The sequence below is a fragment of the Mizuhopecten yessoensis genome, unplaced genomic scaffold, assembly GCF_002113885.1.
Source record: "Mizuhopecten yessoensis strain PY_sf001 unplaced genomic scaffold, ASM211388v2 scaffold10441, whole genome shotgun sequence".
Classification (NCBI taxonomy): Eukaryota; Metazoa; Mollusca; class Bivalvia; order Pectinida; family Pectinidae; genus Mizuhopecten; species Mizuhopecten yessoensis.
In genome coordinates this window covers 259,391-277,824 of record NW_018408548.1, presented here as the reverse complement: position 1 = coordinate 277,824, position 18,434 = coordinate 259,391, and the positions used below count along the sequence as shown (strand labels likewise).

The 18,434-nt window shown below is 37.4% G+C and overlaps 1 protein-coding gene across 4 annotated transcripts in view; it reads right to left on the bottom strand.

The window, feature by feature from the left end:
- The window catches only part of LOC110460609 (SRSF protein kinase 3-like), a 94,476-nt gene that overhangs the window by 58,173 nt on the left and 17,869 nt on the right, over window positions 1-18,434 (bottom strand). Inside the window, exon 1 of one of the 4 annotated variants that reach the window (XM_021513615.1) lies at window positions 13,773-14,105. The exons of 2 other annotated variants lie outside the window; for them this stretch is intronic. In XM_021513615.1, coding sequence (XP_021369290.1) covers window positions 13,773-13,777 — 5 coding nt within the window. In that variant the 5' untranslated portion in view covers window positions 13,778-14,105. Of the gene's footprint in view, window positions 1-4,742; window positions 4,922-13,772; window positions 14,106-18,434 lie in introns of those variants that run through there. One more of the 4 variants, XM_021513614.1, reaches the window with a different exon arrangement.

Here is an 18,434-nt window from a genome sequence, read left to right as displayed (position 1 = left end):
GCCCAGCCTTTGATTTGGTAAAGTTCAAATGTGACCTTATGGTTGAATGGGTTAGTACTGTAAGTTATCAAATGATTATATAAAGGAACTACTTTTCACATATTACTGATCATCACATGTACAGCCCTCAAGTCTGAAGTCCCACGAGTATTAAGTTACTTATTTTAAAACCATCAATATCAAAAGTAATGAGCAGTAAAGTGCAAAACAAATATTTGGTCATAGTACAATGACCGGATTAATTGAATGTGCATACAAGTATGGCTTATCTTGGGATTAATTGNCCCTCCGTTTATACAAAACTGAGAACGCTTTGGCCAATGATGCTCCTGACCAAATTTGGTCAAAATCCTCTGAGCCATTCAGGACAAGTAGCATTTTAAAGGAAAAAGTTGCCGGACGCCGGACGCTGGACGCCGGACGCCGGACGCTGCACCATGGGATAAGCTCACTTGGCCCTTCGGGCCAGGTGAGCTAAAAATAATTGTAAGCCCTGATGCTGAAATGTCATAAGAGTAATAATTGAGGCTAGAACTTCAAATCCGAAATGTCTTAACCAACGCTAGCGTAAAACACCTCTCTGAGCACCAATATACAAGCCCACACCAAACACCTCCACCCACCTCGCTGCCATCAACAAACACACAAGAGCAACACCATTTGGTCCCTAATGAAACAATTTCTCTCCTAATCCAAATTGGTACGTTTGTCCTTGTGTAAATGGGTTAAAAAAACTAAACAAAGGTTCTTTATCACAGTTTGTGATGTGCTGTGTGAAATATTGAGCAAGGAAAAGCATGACAAAGTGGATAATTCAGACAAGGTCCAGCGAATCTAATTTATATAATGACAACGCGTCTCTGACAGACATGCATGACAACCTGCAGGTGCGTTAGAGAGCCATGGTTTATACAGTGCACATGTAGATCTCCCGACTCCTCGTGCACTACTCTCGTGAGGATACCAAACAGCTGAGTCTGCAGAATTTCGTGAATATTTCCCATGGCTTTAGACATGGAACATATCTGACCAAAGACATGAATAAATTTGCCAATGTAACCCCCCAGATACTTACTGCAGACATCTAAAACACAATGATACATACATTCTACCAAGTTATAGACCCTGTGGGGTTTTTTTTTCTACGAATCTGCAATCTCCATGTATCAACACCCATACTTGCAAATCGCCATCCGACAGAATTTTCTATAATCCATTTGATGGTTGTCATTTGTGGAACTTGTGGTTTATATTTAGTTACGAGTTTTGCTTATCTAAACAATGCATCGTGTCCACCGATGTATGCAAAAATCCTAGATAGGGAACACTGTTTGACATGCTGCCAAAATATCATCAGACCAAAAGCATGATGGGGTGACAGAGTATATATACAAACAACTGTAACCACACTTAATGCGTGTGAATTGTTGATATACGCAGCACTGTACATGTATACTATGATCAATAACCTGTCTGTGTTTGAAGTAAAACTCATCACATTGGCATCTCAGCAAGAAATCTAATATTATATACATGTAGATAAAATAAGAGCATGTATAAATAACTATCTGCTGAATCAGTTATTATCAATGTTGCAAGACAGAAACAGTAAATTTAATGGCCAGAATGTTTATCAAGACTTATTTATCAGAACGTTTACTGAAGATTTAATCCACAGAAAATTTACAATGATTTAGTATTAAGAATAAAATGTGAAGAAAGATTTAATTGCCAGAAATGTTAAATAAGATCTAATATCAAGAAAGTTTACATAGATTTAATAGCCAGAATGTTTACATAGATTCAATAGCCAGATTTTTTACATAGATTCAATAGCCAGAATTTTTACATAGATTCAATAGCCAGAATTTTTACATAGATTCAATAGCCAGAATGTGTACCTGATTCAATAGCCAGAATGTTTACATAGATTCAATTGCCAGAATGTTTACATAGATTTAATTTTAATTGCCAGAATGTTTACATAGATTCAATTGCCAGAATGTTTACATATATTCAATTGCCAGATTGTCTTCATAGATTCAATAGCCAGGATGTTTACCTAGATTTCATAGCCAGAATGTTTACATAGATTTAATAGCTAGAATGTTTACATAGATTTAATAGCTAGAATGTTTACATAGATCTAATATCAAGAAAGATTTAATTTTAATTGCCAGAATGTTTACATAGATTCAATTGCCAGAATGTTTACATATATTCAATTGCCAGATTGTCTTCATAGATTCAATAGCCAGGATGTTTACCTAGATTCCATAGCCAGAATGTTTACATAGATTTAATAGCTAGAATGTTTACATAAATCTAATATCAAGAAAGTTTACATAGATTTAATAGCCAGGATGTTTACCCCGATTTAATGGCCAGAATGTTTACATAGATTCACTAGCCAGAATGTTTACATAGATTCAATAGCCAGAAATTTTACATAGATTCAATAGCCAGCATTTTTACATAGATTCAATAGCCAGAATGTGTACCTGATTCAATAGCCAGAATGTTTACATAGATTTAATTTTAATTGCCAGAATGTCTTCATAGATTCAATAGCCAGGATGTTTACCTAGATTTCATAGCCAGAATGTTTACATATATTTAATTGCCAGAATGTTTACATACATGTAGATTTAATTGCCAGAATGTTAACATAGATTCAATAGTCAGAATGTTTACATAGACTGAATGATCAGAAGAAAGCTTAAGATTTCATCCACAGAAAATTTGTCAAGATAAAATAATTAGAATATCATGTTTAGCCAACTCTAATGACCAGAATATTTACCTCAATTCATTTATAGCCAGAATATTTACTTTCAATTTTCATGTTGTTTACAAACATGTTTCTTGTTGGTGTTCTGCTGAACAACTTGGCACTTTTCCCACTTTACACCAAATTATAGACACCAGAGCAAGTCAAACCTGCAGATGGTCAGAGATTATCTAGCATCTAGTCAAACCTGCAGATGGTCAGAGATTATCTAGCATCAAGTCAAACCTGCAGATGGTCAGAGATTATCTAGCATCTAGTCCACTTTGCACTCTGGATTAAAGTCCCCCCAAAAAGTTCAGAAATCTTTTAAATTATAAAGATATGTAATATAGATTAAAATTATCTCATAGCCAAGAAACAAAGAGCTATGTTCTCTATATGAATTTTACAGTCAGGAATATATTTTTTTGGCGGAAGTTGTGCCAATGTCCTATTATATAGTTAACAAGACTTGTTACTGATGGTAACAGTAGATGTACATGTGTTACTATACCTTTCAATGGTATATATAACTATTATAAAGTTAACCAGACTTGTAACTGATGGTAACAGTAGATGTACATGTGTTACTATACCCTTCAATAGTATAACTATTATAAAGTTAACCAGTCTTGTTACTGATGGTAACAGTAGATGTGCATGTGTACTATACCTTTCAATGGTATAACTATTATAAAGTTAACCAGACTTATTACTGATGGTACCAGTAGATGTACATGTGTTACTATACCTTTCAATGGTATAACTATTATAAAGTTAACCAGACTTGTTACTGAGGTACCAGTAGATGTGTTACTATACCTTTCAATGGTAAAACTATTATAAAGTTAACCAGACTTGTTACTGATGGTAACATTAGATGTGTTACTATACCTTTCAATGGTAAAACTATTATAAAGTTAACCAGACTTGTTACTGATGGTAACAGTAGATGTACATGTGTACTATATCTTTCAATGGTATAACTATTATAAAGTTAACCAGACTTGTTACTGATGGTAACAGTAGATGTACATGTGTTACTATACCTTTCAATGGTATATATAACTATTATAAAGTTAACCAGACTTGTTACTGATGGTACCAGTAGATGTGTACTATACCTTTCAGTAGTATAACTATTATAAAGTTAACCAGTCTTGTTACTGATGGTACCAGTAGATGTGTACTATACCTTTCAATGATATAACTTGTACACATAATGGCTGTAGTCCGGGCATCAGCACTCACCTCATTACTTTGTGACTCATGAAAAAACACGGTTTCAACCCATCACTCCAATGATATGCTGTACATGGTAAATATTTGGTCTGCTGGTACATTTTTGGCGTTGTGTCTTTCTTACTGTTTTGGCTGTGCATGAATTTACCTTCCCATTCTAGATTTAAGTTACTGGAATTATCTGACAGGTTTTTAAAAAGTTTTGACCTACGTATTGTTGAATTCCCAATCTTGTTCAAAAGTGACAAAAAGCAATTGAAAAATTCCTATTTTATAGCCACAATTAGATTATAATCCTCATAGATAAAACGACACAATCAGAATACTAATCAACATGGATTGAAACTATTTCTACAGTTACTACGGAAACAGTGCAATTGTCAACCTCCTCCTACAAGTACTTTGAACTATCTAAGATTGACTAATTAAGATGAAAACCATAATAGGTAAGTCATGGTGCTGATATATATTATTAGCCAAAAAGACTGAGGGAAAAAACCCTGACCACTATCAAAATATTATTTTCTATGATGACTTTGCTTAAAGTGACATTTAGAATAAAAGTTGAATTTCACCACACAAAAGACCTTCATTTTCACTTGTCATTTTGAATTGGTTATAATAAAACTTCCAAAACATTTTTCTTTGCTTCCCGAAATATTACAACAAATCCTTCAATGATAATCAGTGAATGAACGACATCACACGTAAGTGTGAGAAACTTACGTACAGAGGTATTTCTAGCTCCTCCTTCACACAAGAGGAGCCCAGGCAGCACATAGTGTTAGTATGTCAAACTTAACCGCCTGCAAACCCTCCCGCACAGGTATCCCGCTCTTCTAGCACTCTCTTTTTCCATTCCACGTTTTGGCTATTCCTGAATATACTTTCCTGTGCCTAAATCTTCGACCACCAAACTTGCCATTACGTGGTGTATATGAATATATATATGTTGGAAGTTACTGGGGATGTAAGGCTGGTATCCTGTAGAGTAATGCACGCACTGTAGTGGAGATATTGACTTGAGTGTCAGAAGCTTAGACCATTTTTCTCAGTCACACCTCTCAGACAGAAATATCTCCTGGAAAACGAGTATTCCTGTAGAGAAACAGATACATATGCATAGTGTATTCCACAGATGCTAGTTAGTTCACTAGGCCTTAAGTCCTCACCACAGCTTGGCCAGAGGCCACAGGTTTTTGACTTCCAGTAAATGTACTTGTTGTATCCTGTAGCACAGTCACCTTTTAACAGATTTCTGATCCCTTCACTATGATGAACTTGTTCCAACATAAAACATAGATCAAGATGTCCATTCACTCCTTAATGTACATCAGAAATTGTATCACTGTGTATTGAGTTGTAAAAGTATATATATAAATAAATTGTTTCAGTATATCAACTTGCAGGGATCGGATCATACTCGGATCTCTCAGTCAGCTAAAAAATCTCTTCTGAGTTATATAACCTGTGTATCATTCCCTCAAACATCCCAACTACTATATATCTCAAAAAACAGCCTGCACCACTTATCTCTTCGGAGATGTGTTCCCCTCACGTACACAAAATAGCAGCATCTGACCCAAAGGAACCATCAATTACATTTAATATCACTCATTCAGACAAAATCTTTTGCAGACAGATACCAGACACGAGCCAAGCAGTCAGCAACTAGGCCCACATTGTAATCCCTGACACTCGCCAGAAAGGGTTCCTACTACACGATACCTATCAACGGGGCAAGCCATTTGTCTTTAATATTATCTAGATGGTACAATTTGGGGAATATACAAACTCTAATCCACACCAGTTTGGCTGTGTTTATGTTCGCCTTTCATAGAAAATCAATGTCCAGAGGAGAGAGTGAGGGACCTGTAACCCGAGATAATGTTGCTGGGGTGTAGGAAGAGGCAATTACATTCATATTAAGTCAGATAAGATGGAGTTAAACCAACAAGATATTTTTGGTAGCCAGAGCTCTTGGCTGTTCTTAGAACCATGTTTGCATTGATCAATGAAGCTAAAACCAGCTATATACTTGTTAGACATCCATCTCCTGGCAAGGCTACAAGATGTGTTTTACATTTAATAATCCATCTTATGATCATGTGTACTCCATAGCCAAGACCCTAACTGGTCTACAAACCACTTTCTGGCATGCGTGAATTCATGTAACATACTCGGGACAGCTTGACCTGGTGACGGCTGTATCGAGTCCCAAAAACAATTCCATTACTGACATCAAACTCCCAAAATTGATGTACAGCTATAGATTCTAAAATGAAAAGCATTTTGACACCGATGTACTGTGAGATTGGTGTATGTGTTGAGTTGGGAACACCAGACAGTGTATGTGTTGAGTTGGAAAAACCAGACTGTGTATGTGTTGAGTTGGGAACAACAAACTGTGTACGTGTTGAGTTGGGAACACCAGACAGTATGTGTTGAGTTGGGGACACCAGACAGTGTATATGTCTGTGTTGAGTTGGGGACACCAGACTGTATTTGTTGAGTTGGGAACGCCAAACTATGTACGTGTTGAGTTGGGAACACCAGACTGTATGTGTTGAGTTGGGAACACCAGAGTGTGTATGTGTTGAGTTGAGAACACCAGACAGTGTATGTGTTGAACTGGGAAAACCAGACTGTATGTGTTGAGTTGGGAACACCAGAGTGTGTATGTGTTGAGTTGAGAACACCAGACAGTGTATGTGTTGAACTGGGAACACCAGACTGTATGTGTTGAGTTGGGAACACCAAACTGTGTATGTGTTGAGTTGGGAACACCAAACTATGTACGTGTTGAGTTGGGAACCCCAGACAGTGTATGTGTTGAGTTGGGAACACCAAACTATGTACGTGTTGAGTTGGGAACCCCAGACAGTGTATGTGTTGAGTTGGGAACACCAAACTGTGTATGTGTTGAGTTGGGAACACCAAACTATGTACGTGTTGAGTTGGGAACACCAGACAGTGTAAGTGTTGAACTGGGAACACCAGACTGTATGTGTTGAGATGGGGACACCAGACAGTGTGTCTGTTGGGTTGGGAACACCAGACAGTGTATGTGTTGAACTGGGAAAACCAGACTGTATGTGTTGAGTTGGGAACACCAAACTGTGTATGTGTTGAGTTGGGAACCGAAGACTGTATGTGTTGAGTTGGGGACACCAGACAGTGTATATGTCTGTGTTGAGTTGGGGACACCAGACTGTATGTGTTGAGTTGGGGACACCAGACTGTATGTGTTGAGTTGGGAACACCAAACTGTGTACGTGTTGAGTTGGGAACACCAGACTGTGTTTGTGTTGAGTTGGGAACACCCGACTGTGTTTGTGTTGAGTTGAGAACATCAGACTGTGTATGTGTTGAGTTTGGGACACCAGACAGTGTATATGTATGTGTTGAGTTGGGGACACCAGACTGTGTATGTGTTGAGTTGGGAACACCAGACAGTGTATGTGTTAAGTTGGGAACACCAGACAGTGTATGTGTTGAGTTGGGAACACCAAACTGTGTATGTGTTGAGTTGGGAACACCAGACAGTGTATGTGTTGAGTTGGAAAAACCAGACTGTGTATGTGTTGAGTTGGGGACACCAGACTGTATGTGTTGAGTTGGGGACACCAGACTGTGTATGTGTTGAGTTGGGAACACCAGACTGTGTTTGTGTTGAGTTGAGAACCCCAGACTGTGTATGTGTTGAGTTGGGAACACCAGACTGTGTTTGTGTTGAGTTGAGAACCCCAGACTGTGTATGTGTTGAGTTGGGAACCCCAGACTGTGTATGTGTTGAGTTGGGAACCCCAGACTGTGTATGTGTTGAGTTGGGAACATCAAACTGTGTATGTGTTGAGTTGGGAACACCAGACAGTGTATACGTATGTGTTGAGTTGGGAACACCAGACAGTGTATGTGTTGTGTTTGGAACACCAGATTATTTATGAGTTGAGTTGGGAACACCAGGATGTGTATGTATTGAGTATATTATAATTTTGGGAACATCAAGAGGGTAGCTAGGTCTAGTTAGAAGCGAGATACAACACATCCTCTGGGCTATCTGCCAGCTTTTTTCTCTGAACTTCACCTCTTTACATATTTAGAAGCTAAATGTATCTATTACAGGGTTGGCCATCAGGTTGAAACTATCTGCTAACCTATCTATTGCTGGCATTTCCCTAGATTTTAGTCATAAAGGCAGCCGTAATTTCTGACACACTATAGCGATGACCCGTACAGTTACTATAACTCACCAGTGCTATCACTCATGTTTATATTTACTAATGACTACGAAATTTTGTGGCTACGAAATTTTTCAAATATACAGCATTTCTAACGAAACACCAACCCAGAATGTTGGTATGACAATACACCAACAGGAAATGTTACACAATGCGAATGTTTTCAAATCGGTGACATTGTATGTGTCTATCTGTCATACTGTGCAAGTTATAAAGGAACAGTCATGTTTTCATGTCAAATTCAAACTGATAAAAATTGACAAATGGTTTCGGATAGAAATTAGATGTCTTATGAAAATGGTAATCTTAGAAAAAAATGACATCTTTCCTTCACAAATGGCTGCATGTTTATTCCACAAATAGGCAAACCTGTTTGTTGTAAATGTATCATGAACCAAACTACTACCTACAAAAAAAGAGGAAAACTATGTCTTTGTTTTGAACATAAACATAAGGACTGAATTGCATATTCTCAATATTCATGATGGTATGAATTTATGAAACTCAGTTTCTTACAACAAATTTCCCAAGATCCATGAATCATGGAATATTCTAGAAAGTAACTGGAGTTAATTACCATCATACCTTCAGTGTAGGTGTAGAAGGCAGGACTGAAGGCAAAAGACAATAAAATAAAATCCAGAAACAATTTTCTGGTAGTTATATATAACCATCATAAATTAATAAACCAGTAAATCTTGCCTAGTGTTGTATGCTACCGGGACACTACCGGGACACTACCGGGACAGTACAGGTTGACTTTTAGTCAGAATTACTTCCCTTTGTCCACTTGCTCTACACTCCTACAGATCTTGTCATAATTTGTCTGACGCACATCACCCTAAAAATAGTCACCCCATCGTGATTCTCGTCCCAGATCCCCAATCTTTCACCGATCTGTACGTGTGACAGCAAATCTGTCGGGGGAAATCATCAGACCCCCTCCTACAACCATCAATTGAATTTATACCGACATAAAATCTGAAGGTGAAGCTTGTTCATAGTGTTAAGACACAGCGACGTTCGTCAGCGAGACCCCAGCCCACACAAACTAAACATTCCTGTAGGAATTGATATTTGAAACCATGGAAGTTAAAAATAATTCCTCTCTTAATCAGAATTACATTAATGTATTGGAGGTATCAGAATCAGCCTGCCTTAATCACACAGTAATTGTTTTGCTCCTGGCATTAAATTCAGCTTTCGTAATCTTTTTATTCTCAAAAAGCCAGTAAAAATTTGCAACATTTTTCGCTGCAACAAATAATTCAATTTGCAGATGACAAATTCAATATTAATATGATTTCTCAATGATTGAAAAATAAGGTATTCCTTTTTTACCACCATAACTAAGACAAATTTTGTAATACACTTTGATGTTGCTGCCCAAATTTTCATCATTAACATTTATTATTTCACAAAATGAGTTTATATCATACAATTGAGATACCTTATCAACTCAAACTGACACAATGTCATTCATTGTAACATGATCGCAGGCTTGATTTGAGAACATCCCACAGCTGACATTTCACATGGGGGCTGTATCACTATGTATGTCTGTTTGCATTTCATTAATTTAAACAAGTGTAGAATACATATATATGGAGCCAGGTAATGGATACCTCACACTTTGGTTTCTATGTCACAGATGTATTTAAGTGCAAATACCTTATTCCATCTAAAAAGTGCCCTGGGTGCTTAGAAATGTGGGGAAATTAGCATAATTGAAATCAAGCTGATCATAAAGGACACTTTTTTCCTCAAGTAAGGAAATGCTGGTTAATAATTTGGAGACTTGCTTACAAATGTAGGTAAGGATAGTGCACATTTATGATGAAATATGGTACGCATCACCATGAAGGAGCTGGTTAGTCTTAACTCATTCACCCCTAAAAACACATTTGAGCTCTTCTAATTCAAAGGTTTGAATAGTTGAATAGTTCATTATGAAATTTCAGGGGTAAACAATTGAATTCATTTTTCCTGTGTATTATAATTAAAACTAGTCAGAGGTCAAAAATCTCTCCTGTAACACCATATTCCCATTATAGTTTATGTTAATAAACTTAACGAAAATCAATTATACTGGCTTCAGTTTGAGTCAACAATTGATGAAATTAGCCTAACAGCTAGAGAATGATATAACGCTTTCATTGGTAACATTTACAATAAATTTCGTTTCTTAGAATTCTAATCATGATCAAATAATTTTTACTGCAAATGAACATGGTGTCTATGGGAATGACATCAAACTATAATTTTCATGCTGGGATGAAAAGTGATACCTCAACAACAGAGGTACAGATAATGTATAATATATTACCACAAGATACACGGGATATGGATCTTTATTAAAACTGAAAGTCTAACAAGTCCTACCTTCTTTTTGAAAATTTTGAAAAGAGTAAGTTTACAGAGAATCAAACGGGAAAGTGATCAACGTATAAAAGAAGAAAGAACTATAACCTTTGGCTGTAGTAATTATTTAATAAACTAGTTTCCGCAACATGCACATGGTGAAACTTGATTAGTCTAGAATTTGGTTTCTGCAACTGAAACAGATTAAGTTTGGAACATATTAAGTTTGAACACTTTTGTTACAGGACATGTGTGAATCCTAGTCTACTTTGTGTGTACAGTGGAATCTTGCTTTGGTTCTTGTGGAGCAGTGGAATCTCGATACTTTGAACCCTTCTATATCTGTATACAGTACTTAGGAGGAACCTGTTCCTTTTTTTTTCACATTTTTTCTTCCGTTTATATTGGAGTATAGTAAATCTTAGCACATTAGTATCAGGAATAACAAATTTTCCTGATTACAAACACTTAAAGAGCATGAAATATGTTACATCTCAAAAGTGAAGCTACTCTGCTCTATCAGTTCCACTGCAGACCCAACACGAACTGTCTCAAGAATGGCAGACTAATTCCATCTGTCTATGCCAAAAACTACAGTAGTGTGAATAATGGTTTTAAAGAAAGGGGCATAACTCCAGAAATAGGGGGAGATCACTTTATTTTCATTTACTTTATACAAATCCTTTTGATGTAAATTTTATATGTGTACCAATTATCGTTCTAATCTGTACAGTTCTTCAGAAGGAGTAGTATTGGTGTGACAAACGTTTTTTTTAACTTCGTAAATAGGGGATTAACATAAATTTATGTAATGACTTTATACACATTAAGGGTTCTGTTTATCAAGTATCGTTCAAATTAGTGCTTGGCTTTGGGAGGAATACAAACACTGCTGCATCTACAGACAGAGGGACTAACAGCCCATGTCAGTAAATCAACCCCCAAACTATGTATGCATAGCATTAATAAAATTACCTAAAAAGACCATGCCTTGGCCTTATCAACAAACTCTCTTCTTTTTGGTCGGTTAATGCTGTTTCATCACTAATATCTATGTTTACTGGGCCTTAAAAATCACTCAATATGAATTCTTGAATTCAAATATTCTGATTAAGACTTGAGAATTGTGAAAATATTTCCTATCATCTGTTTTGATTAGGAGTCTATATGTATTTTTAACATACCTATTTATATACAATTTCCTGACATTTATCTTTCATCGGTATAACAATACCTCACGTGTACTTGCAGCTGTTCTGGGTGTATTAATGCGACGTCTATTACTAAACCTAACATGGGCCCATTTTTATCAGCAACGAAAGTGACTTTGAGATGCTCCTGTGTTATAAGTACACACAACCCTATTACTATATATCCCTCTCAATTATCTTACAGTAATTTAATGCTTTTCAACACCAATGAACTTCAATGTTTAAAGTAAATGAAATGGATCAATATCATGAAAACAACAAAATGTTTTTTATGTCAATGAGGAAACAGCTACCAGGAAGTGGGTGGAACTGGGTAATAATAGCGCCACACCTCGCAGTAAATTAGTCAAACATTTAGAGCATCGGCTCAGCCTATTTGGTGAGTGCATGTGCACAAAGTTAAACTGTGCAATGTAGCTCGTTTACAGCCTGTAATTACAGGCAAGTGTATCCAGTGCTATGCCCCAATGCAGGAAAATGAACAGCAAACAGTGTACAATAGTGTGTCATATAGATAATTAATATTACAGGTTTTTTGGGTGCAATTTATGTCACATAGATATAAATGATACAGTATTTTACCTGTGATATGTGTTACCTATATGTAAACAATACAACTAACAATAATTGGTTTCATATTACAAAATTGTAATTTTAATATCTTGATTACGAAGGACTTCATTCTTAATTCATTTTTGCAAAATTTGTTCCATATTTACTTAAAAAAGAAATTTTAAAAAAATGGCAATTCTTTTTCCCTATTTGTTTTACTCTGCATACATACGCTAACTTTAAAATGATTCAGTGATCCGATTAAATGGCCTGCATGAACATGTGCAGACCTATTGATTATAGGTATAAGTGACTTATGTTATTATAAACAGAGCTCTGGTGCAGCTCTAGCCCTACAGAAGAAGACATATAGGGAATGTCCAGGAGACATCAATACTGTTAGATACTGCCTCATCCTCTCACTCTTTCCCAGCAGTAGAAAATCAATGTCTGAGGTATACAATAGGCTTTATTATGTCTTGTTTCCTATAGTTCTCCAACTCAAACATGCCGGGGGAAATTATTCATGCGGAGAAAAACGTTTGCTATTTTTAAACGGTTATTTATTCATTAAATTGACATTACTGCCCCAAGAAACATGTAATGACAAAAGTGACATTATTCTTTGAACAGGGCAGAATGCCAAACACCAGAGCAAAATGTTGTTATTTTGTGCAAAGTTACAGCTTTTTTCTATATCTGGTTTTTAAAACAAATAAGGAGCTTACACCTAAACTCGTGAAATATTAATGAATTTCCTGTTTGTAGCTAAAGCTTTAATTTTCACACTTAAGAAATAACTTACATAGAAATTGATTTAACAACCAATTAGCAAGACAGATAACATCTACAGGAGCTGATCAAAGAGATGCTCTAACCTGGGGCGTAGATATAAGAAGAACTACGGTAGCTAATGATATGATCCTTCTGAATGAGATCAATTACATGGCCAGATTTACACACAAGACAAAATGTATATTACATAACAACAGTGCCTTGCAGGTAAACAGGAGGGAAGCAGGCTTATCTGTTATCATACATGTCAGTCCCTACAGTTTCAAAAACACAACCCAATTATTTATCATTCAAAAACATCCCAGAGAGTCTTCAGACTGCCAGGTTAGGCCCTGGTTAGTATGTAAGTATTAGAAATGATGAAAGTCTGACACAGCTCATGAAAATACATATTTAGCTTGTCAGAGATAGGATCAAGGAAGGAGAAACCTTTAAGTTTATGTTCACCATGATGTCTGAACACTGAGAGACAGATGGAAAGAAAGGGAGAGAAAGAAAGGGATGAGGTTGATGTCCAGTGTTAGAAAGCTACTGTCTGTGGACAGTACATACACCAGACAAAACATGAGGGTTTAAAAAAACACTCAGAAAACAGCTTACCTCATGACCTCATCCAGACTAGACAACTCTTAAATCCAGTCTCTGCGCTCCCCTAACTACAAGTAATCCATTCTCCCGTCTTAAAACATTTGCGTTTTAACACAACATCGTGGAGAGATGCCTGGCAGGAGAAAAGCACATCTTTGGCGTTGAATCCTGGAGAGTTGCCGGTGCAATGTGCTAGACACAAACAAGTGGCCGTGCAAAGTTTTTAAAGCCAGCTGATTATATATACATGTATGTGATGCCTCAGACCTGGTTTGACACAGGAGTGACTTCCTCTACTGTACCGCTGTAGGTTCGATGTAGGTTCGGGTCTAGGGCCCACTCACCACTCGATCTACCTTCCCACAACTCAAGGAATTATAATCAGATTTGGAATCTGTGTGTTCTTATTGATTGTATCTTCGCATGCCTCCTCTGATATTTCTACTTTTTTTCCATTACAAAATTCCAGAGTTCACTTACTGAGAGGGATAAATCTTCTGGTATAAATCCATTCCACTTTTTTTTATACAAAGACATCTACCCATCTTCCCTAACAAGCGTGCGTGTTGATGGTTTTGGGTATTGGAATCCTCCACGTAAACGAAGGGAGTAATTACTTAGCTTATAAATAACGATACACTGATGATTGGCTTGAGAGAGAGTCTACTCCTGTGGGTATTATTTATAGGAATCAGAAACAAGCCATACAGCCCGACCAATAGCTTACTTTTAAATTACCCTTCAGAAAGAAACCATAGAACACAGATTTATTGTCTACCGTATGTAAACTCCAGAGAAAATCCATCTAAAACCAATTTGTCCCAACAACTCTGCAAATGTAACTGTGTGTCAGAATAGTATACATATTATACCATACTTAACAATATTTAGTCACCTTTTATCTTCTTTTGTAAATATTTTCCAACCATTGGGCACACGCAGAAGCAGGAGCTGGTCATGAGAGTGTAGAATCAAAATGTCATAACGTTATATCTGTTTATCGTCCAAATGACCTATAGATTATGGTGACCGGATTTAGTCAGAGCAAGGAGACAATGATTCGTCATTAGAGCAGGCCAGATCAGTATCATATAACAATCTAATAACACATAAAATCTTATATATCTATCAACATCAGAGCCATTGCTGCCACATTGTCATGGATGATTAATGTGAAAGCATCACTACATCAAAAGCATCACAACATCAGATTATCTGATAAATCACTGCACCAAGCCAAGCTGCTACATCATCAGGTTAACACTGACTCCAGCAGTGCTGCCACATTGTCAGGTTAACACTGATCCCATCAGTGCTGCCACATTGTCAAGTTAACACTCACTCCAGCAATGCTGTCATATCGTCAGGTTAACACTGACCTCAGCAGTGCTGTACCATTGTCAGGTTAACACTGACCCCAGCAGTGCTAACACATTGTCAGGTTAACACTGACCCCAGCAGTGCTGCCACATTGTCATGTAAACACTGACTCCAGCAGTGCTAGCACACTGTCAGGTTAACACTGACCCCAGCAGTACTTGTGCTGCCACATTGTCAGCAAAACACTGACCCAAGAAAGAATGCCAAAAACACTAGTGTCCCAGGCCGGCAGCAAAACAGCATACCTGTGGTGACAGATGTGTACTTGTATCTTACATAAAGATGGAGTAACATTACAAACGGTAACATTCACATATACATCAACATTCATCATATGTACATGTAGATACGTACATGTTCAAATCATAACTCTATCATTCAAATGGCTCCTGCAGATCAAGTTAGCTAGGCTAACTATTATCAGCGCTAATCAGGCAATTAAAAGTAAATGCACATAATTGATTGATCTGAATCATACGATGAATCAATTTTCTAAGAAAGCAATCTGCACTTATACCAACAGGTTTATACCAAGATAATCTTGAGATTCCAGGATATTTCAGGATGAAAATAAATTTCAGGTGGGCATTAACAGCTTCTGTTTTACCTTATACTCATTTTTAATAACCCATATTTTCACATCATGTAGATCTAATTAGCAGCTCTCTAATAGTATGAGTTATTGATCAGCAGGTTTATAATATATCAAATACCCTGTCCATGTATACGAAAGCACCTCCAGGAACCTTGGCCTATAACACCTGTAATCTGACCTTGTACTATATACACCTGTAGCAAGACCTTGTACTATTACACCTGTAATTTGATCTTGTACTATTATACATGTATGTAATTTGACCTTGTACTATTACACCTGTAAATTGACCTTGTTCTATTACACCTGTAATTTGACCTTGTTCTATTACACCTGTAGTCTGACCTTGTACTATTACACCTGCAATTTGACCTTGTTCTATTACACCTGTAGTCTGACCTTGTACTATTACACCTGTAATTTGACCTTGTTCTATTAGACCTGTAGTCTGACCTTGTATTATTACAATTTTAGCATGACCTTGTACTATTACACCTGTAGCTTGACTTTGTACTATTACAACTTTAGTATGACCTTGTACTATTACACTCATGCTATTACCTAGTCTTATTACACCCTTAGCCTGACCTTGCACTATTACACCTGTAGTCTGACCTTGTTCTATTACACCTGTAAATTGACCTTGTTCTATTACACCTGTTAATTGACCTTGTACCATTACACCTGTAAATTGACCTTGTTCTATTACACCTGTAATTTGACCTTGTTTTATTACATTTTTAGTCTGACCTTGTAATATTACACCTGTAATTTGAGCTTGTACTATTACACCTGTAGTCTGACCTTGTACTATTACAACTTTAGTCTGACCTTGCACTATTACACCTGTAGCTTGACCTTGTACTATAACAACTTTAGTATGTCCTTGTGCTATTACACTCATGATCTGACCTAGTCTTATTACACCCATTGTCTGACCTTGTACTATATNTTGACCTTGTTCTATTACACCTGTAATTTGACCTTGTTCTATTACATTTTTAGTCTGACCTTGTACTATTACACCTGTAATTTGAGCTTGTACTATTACAACTTTAGTCTGACCTTGTACTATTACACCTGTAGTCTGACCTTATACTATTACAACTTTAGTCTGACCTTGTACTATTACACCTGTAGCTTGACCTTGTAATATAACAACTTTAGTATGTCCTTGTGCTATTACACTCATGATCTGACCTAGTCTTATTACACAGATTGTCTGACCTTGTACTATAACACCTGTAGTCTGACCTTGAACTTTTAAACCTGAAGCCTAACCTTGAACTATTGCACTCATTGTCTGACCTAGCCTTATTACACCTTTAGTCTGACCTTGTACCATTACACCTGTAGCTTGACCTTGAACTATTACACCTTTAGTAAAACCTTGAACTTTTAAACCTGAAGCCTAACCTTGAACTATTGCACTCATTGTCTGACCTAGCCTTATTACACCTATAGGCTGACCTTGTACTATTACACTCATGATCTGACCTAGTCTTATTACACCCATAGCCTGACCTTGCACTATTACACCTGTAGTCTGACCTTGTACTATTACACTCATGGTCTGACCTAGTCTTATTATACCCGTAGCCTGACCTTGTACTATTACACCTGCAGCCTGACCTTGAACTATTACACTCATGGTCTGACCTAGTCTTATTACACCCATAGCCTGACCTTATACTATTACACCTGTAGCTTGACCTTGAATTATTACACTTATGGTCTGACCTAGTATAAGTATACCTGTAGTATGACCTTGAAATATCATACATGTGCATTCAACACAAGAATCAATACATGATAAGTCAATTTCTTAACTCCATTCCACAACCACTTGCTTTTCATTAATCAAAATACTCGGGCTAATTATTGTAATTTAATAATATTGTGCTCATCAGGGAATAATCATTGACTCAGCTTCATGCCGCAAATATTGTGACTAACCAGACCAGAATCTGTACATGTTAATGATGTTTTACTAAATGATAATATCTTCCCAATGTTCTTACTGCTTTGACAATGCTGGTGACATGATGCAAGTTGTCCGTGACAAAGATCAAAAGGGCATTCAGCTTCATAGCTTAAGATCTAAATGAAATGAAAATGAAACAACGACATGACCAAGAATATTGAGACACAGAGAAGGGCATTACAGACCGAGGCTAGTAAACATTTATATATTGATTCTTGTAAGCCTTTACTTAGAATGCGAGACCAGAAAAAAAGGTTGGACAAAATAGGACAAGTCAGAGGGGAGGGGACAGGTCAACAGGGAGGAGAGGGGAAGGGACAGCGCAACAGAGAGGGGAGGGGACAGGTCAACAGGGAGGAGACAGGGCAACAGGGAGGAGAGGGGAGGGGACAGGTCAACAGGGGGGAGAGACAGGTCAACAGGGAGGAGATGGGAGGGGACAGGTCAACAGGGAGGGAGACAGGTCAACAGGGAGGAGATGGGATGGGACAGGTCAACAGGGAGGAGACAGGTCAACAGGGAGGAGAGGGGAGGGGGCAGGTCAACAGGGAGGAGACATGTCAACAGGGAGGAGAGGGAAGGGGACAGGTCAACAGGGAGGAGATGGGAGGGGACAGGTCAACAGGGAGGGAGACAGGTCAACAGGGAGGAGAGGGGAGGGGACAGGTCAACAGGGAGGAGACATGTCAACAGGGAGGAGAGGGGAGGGGACAGG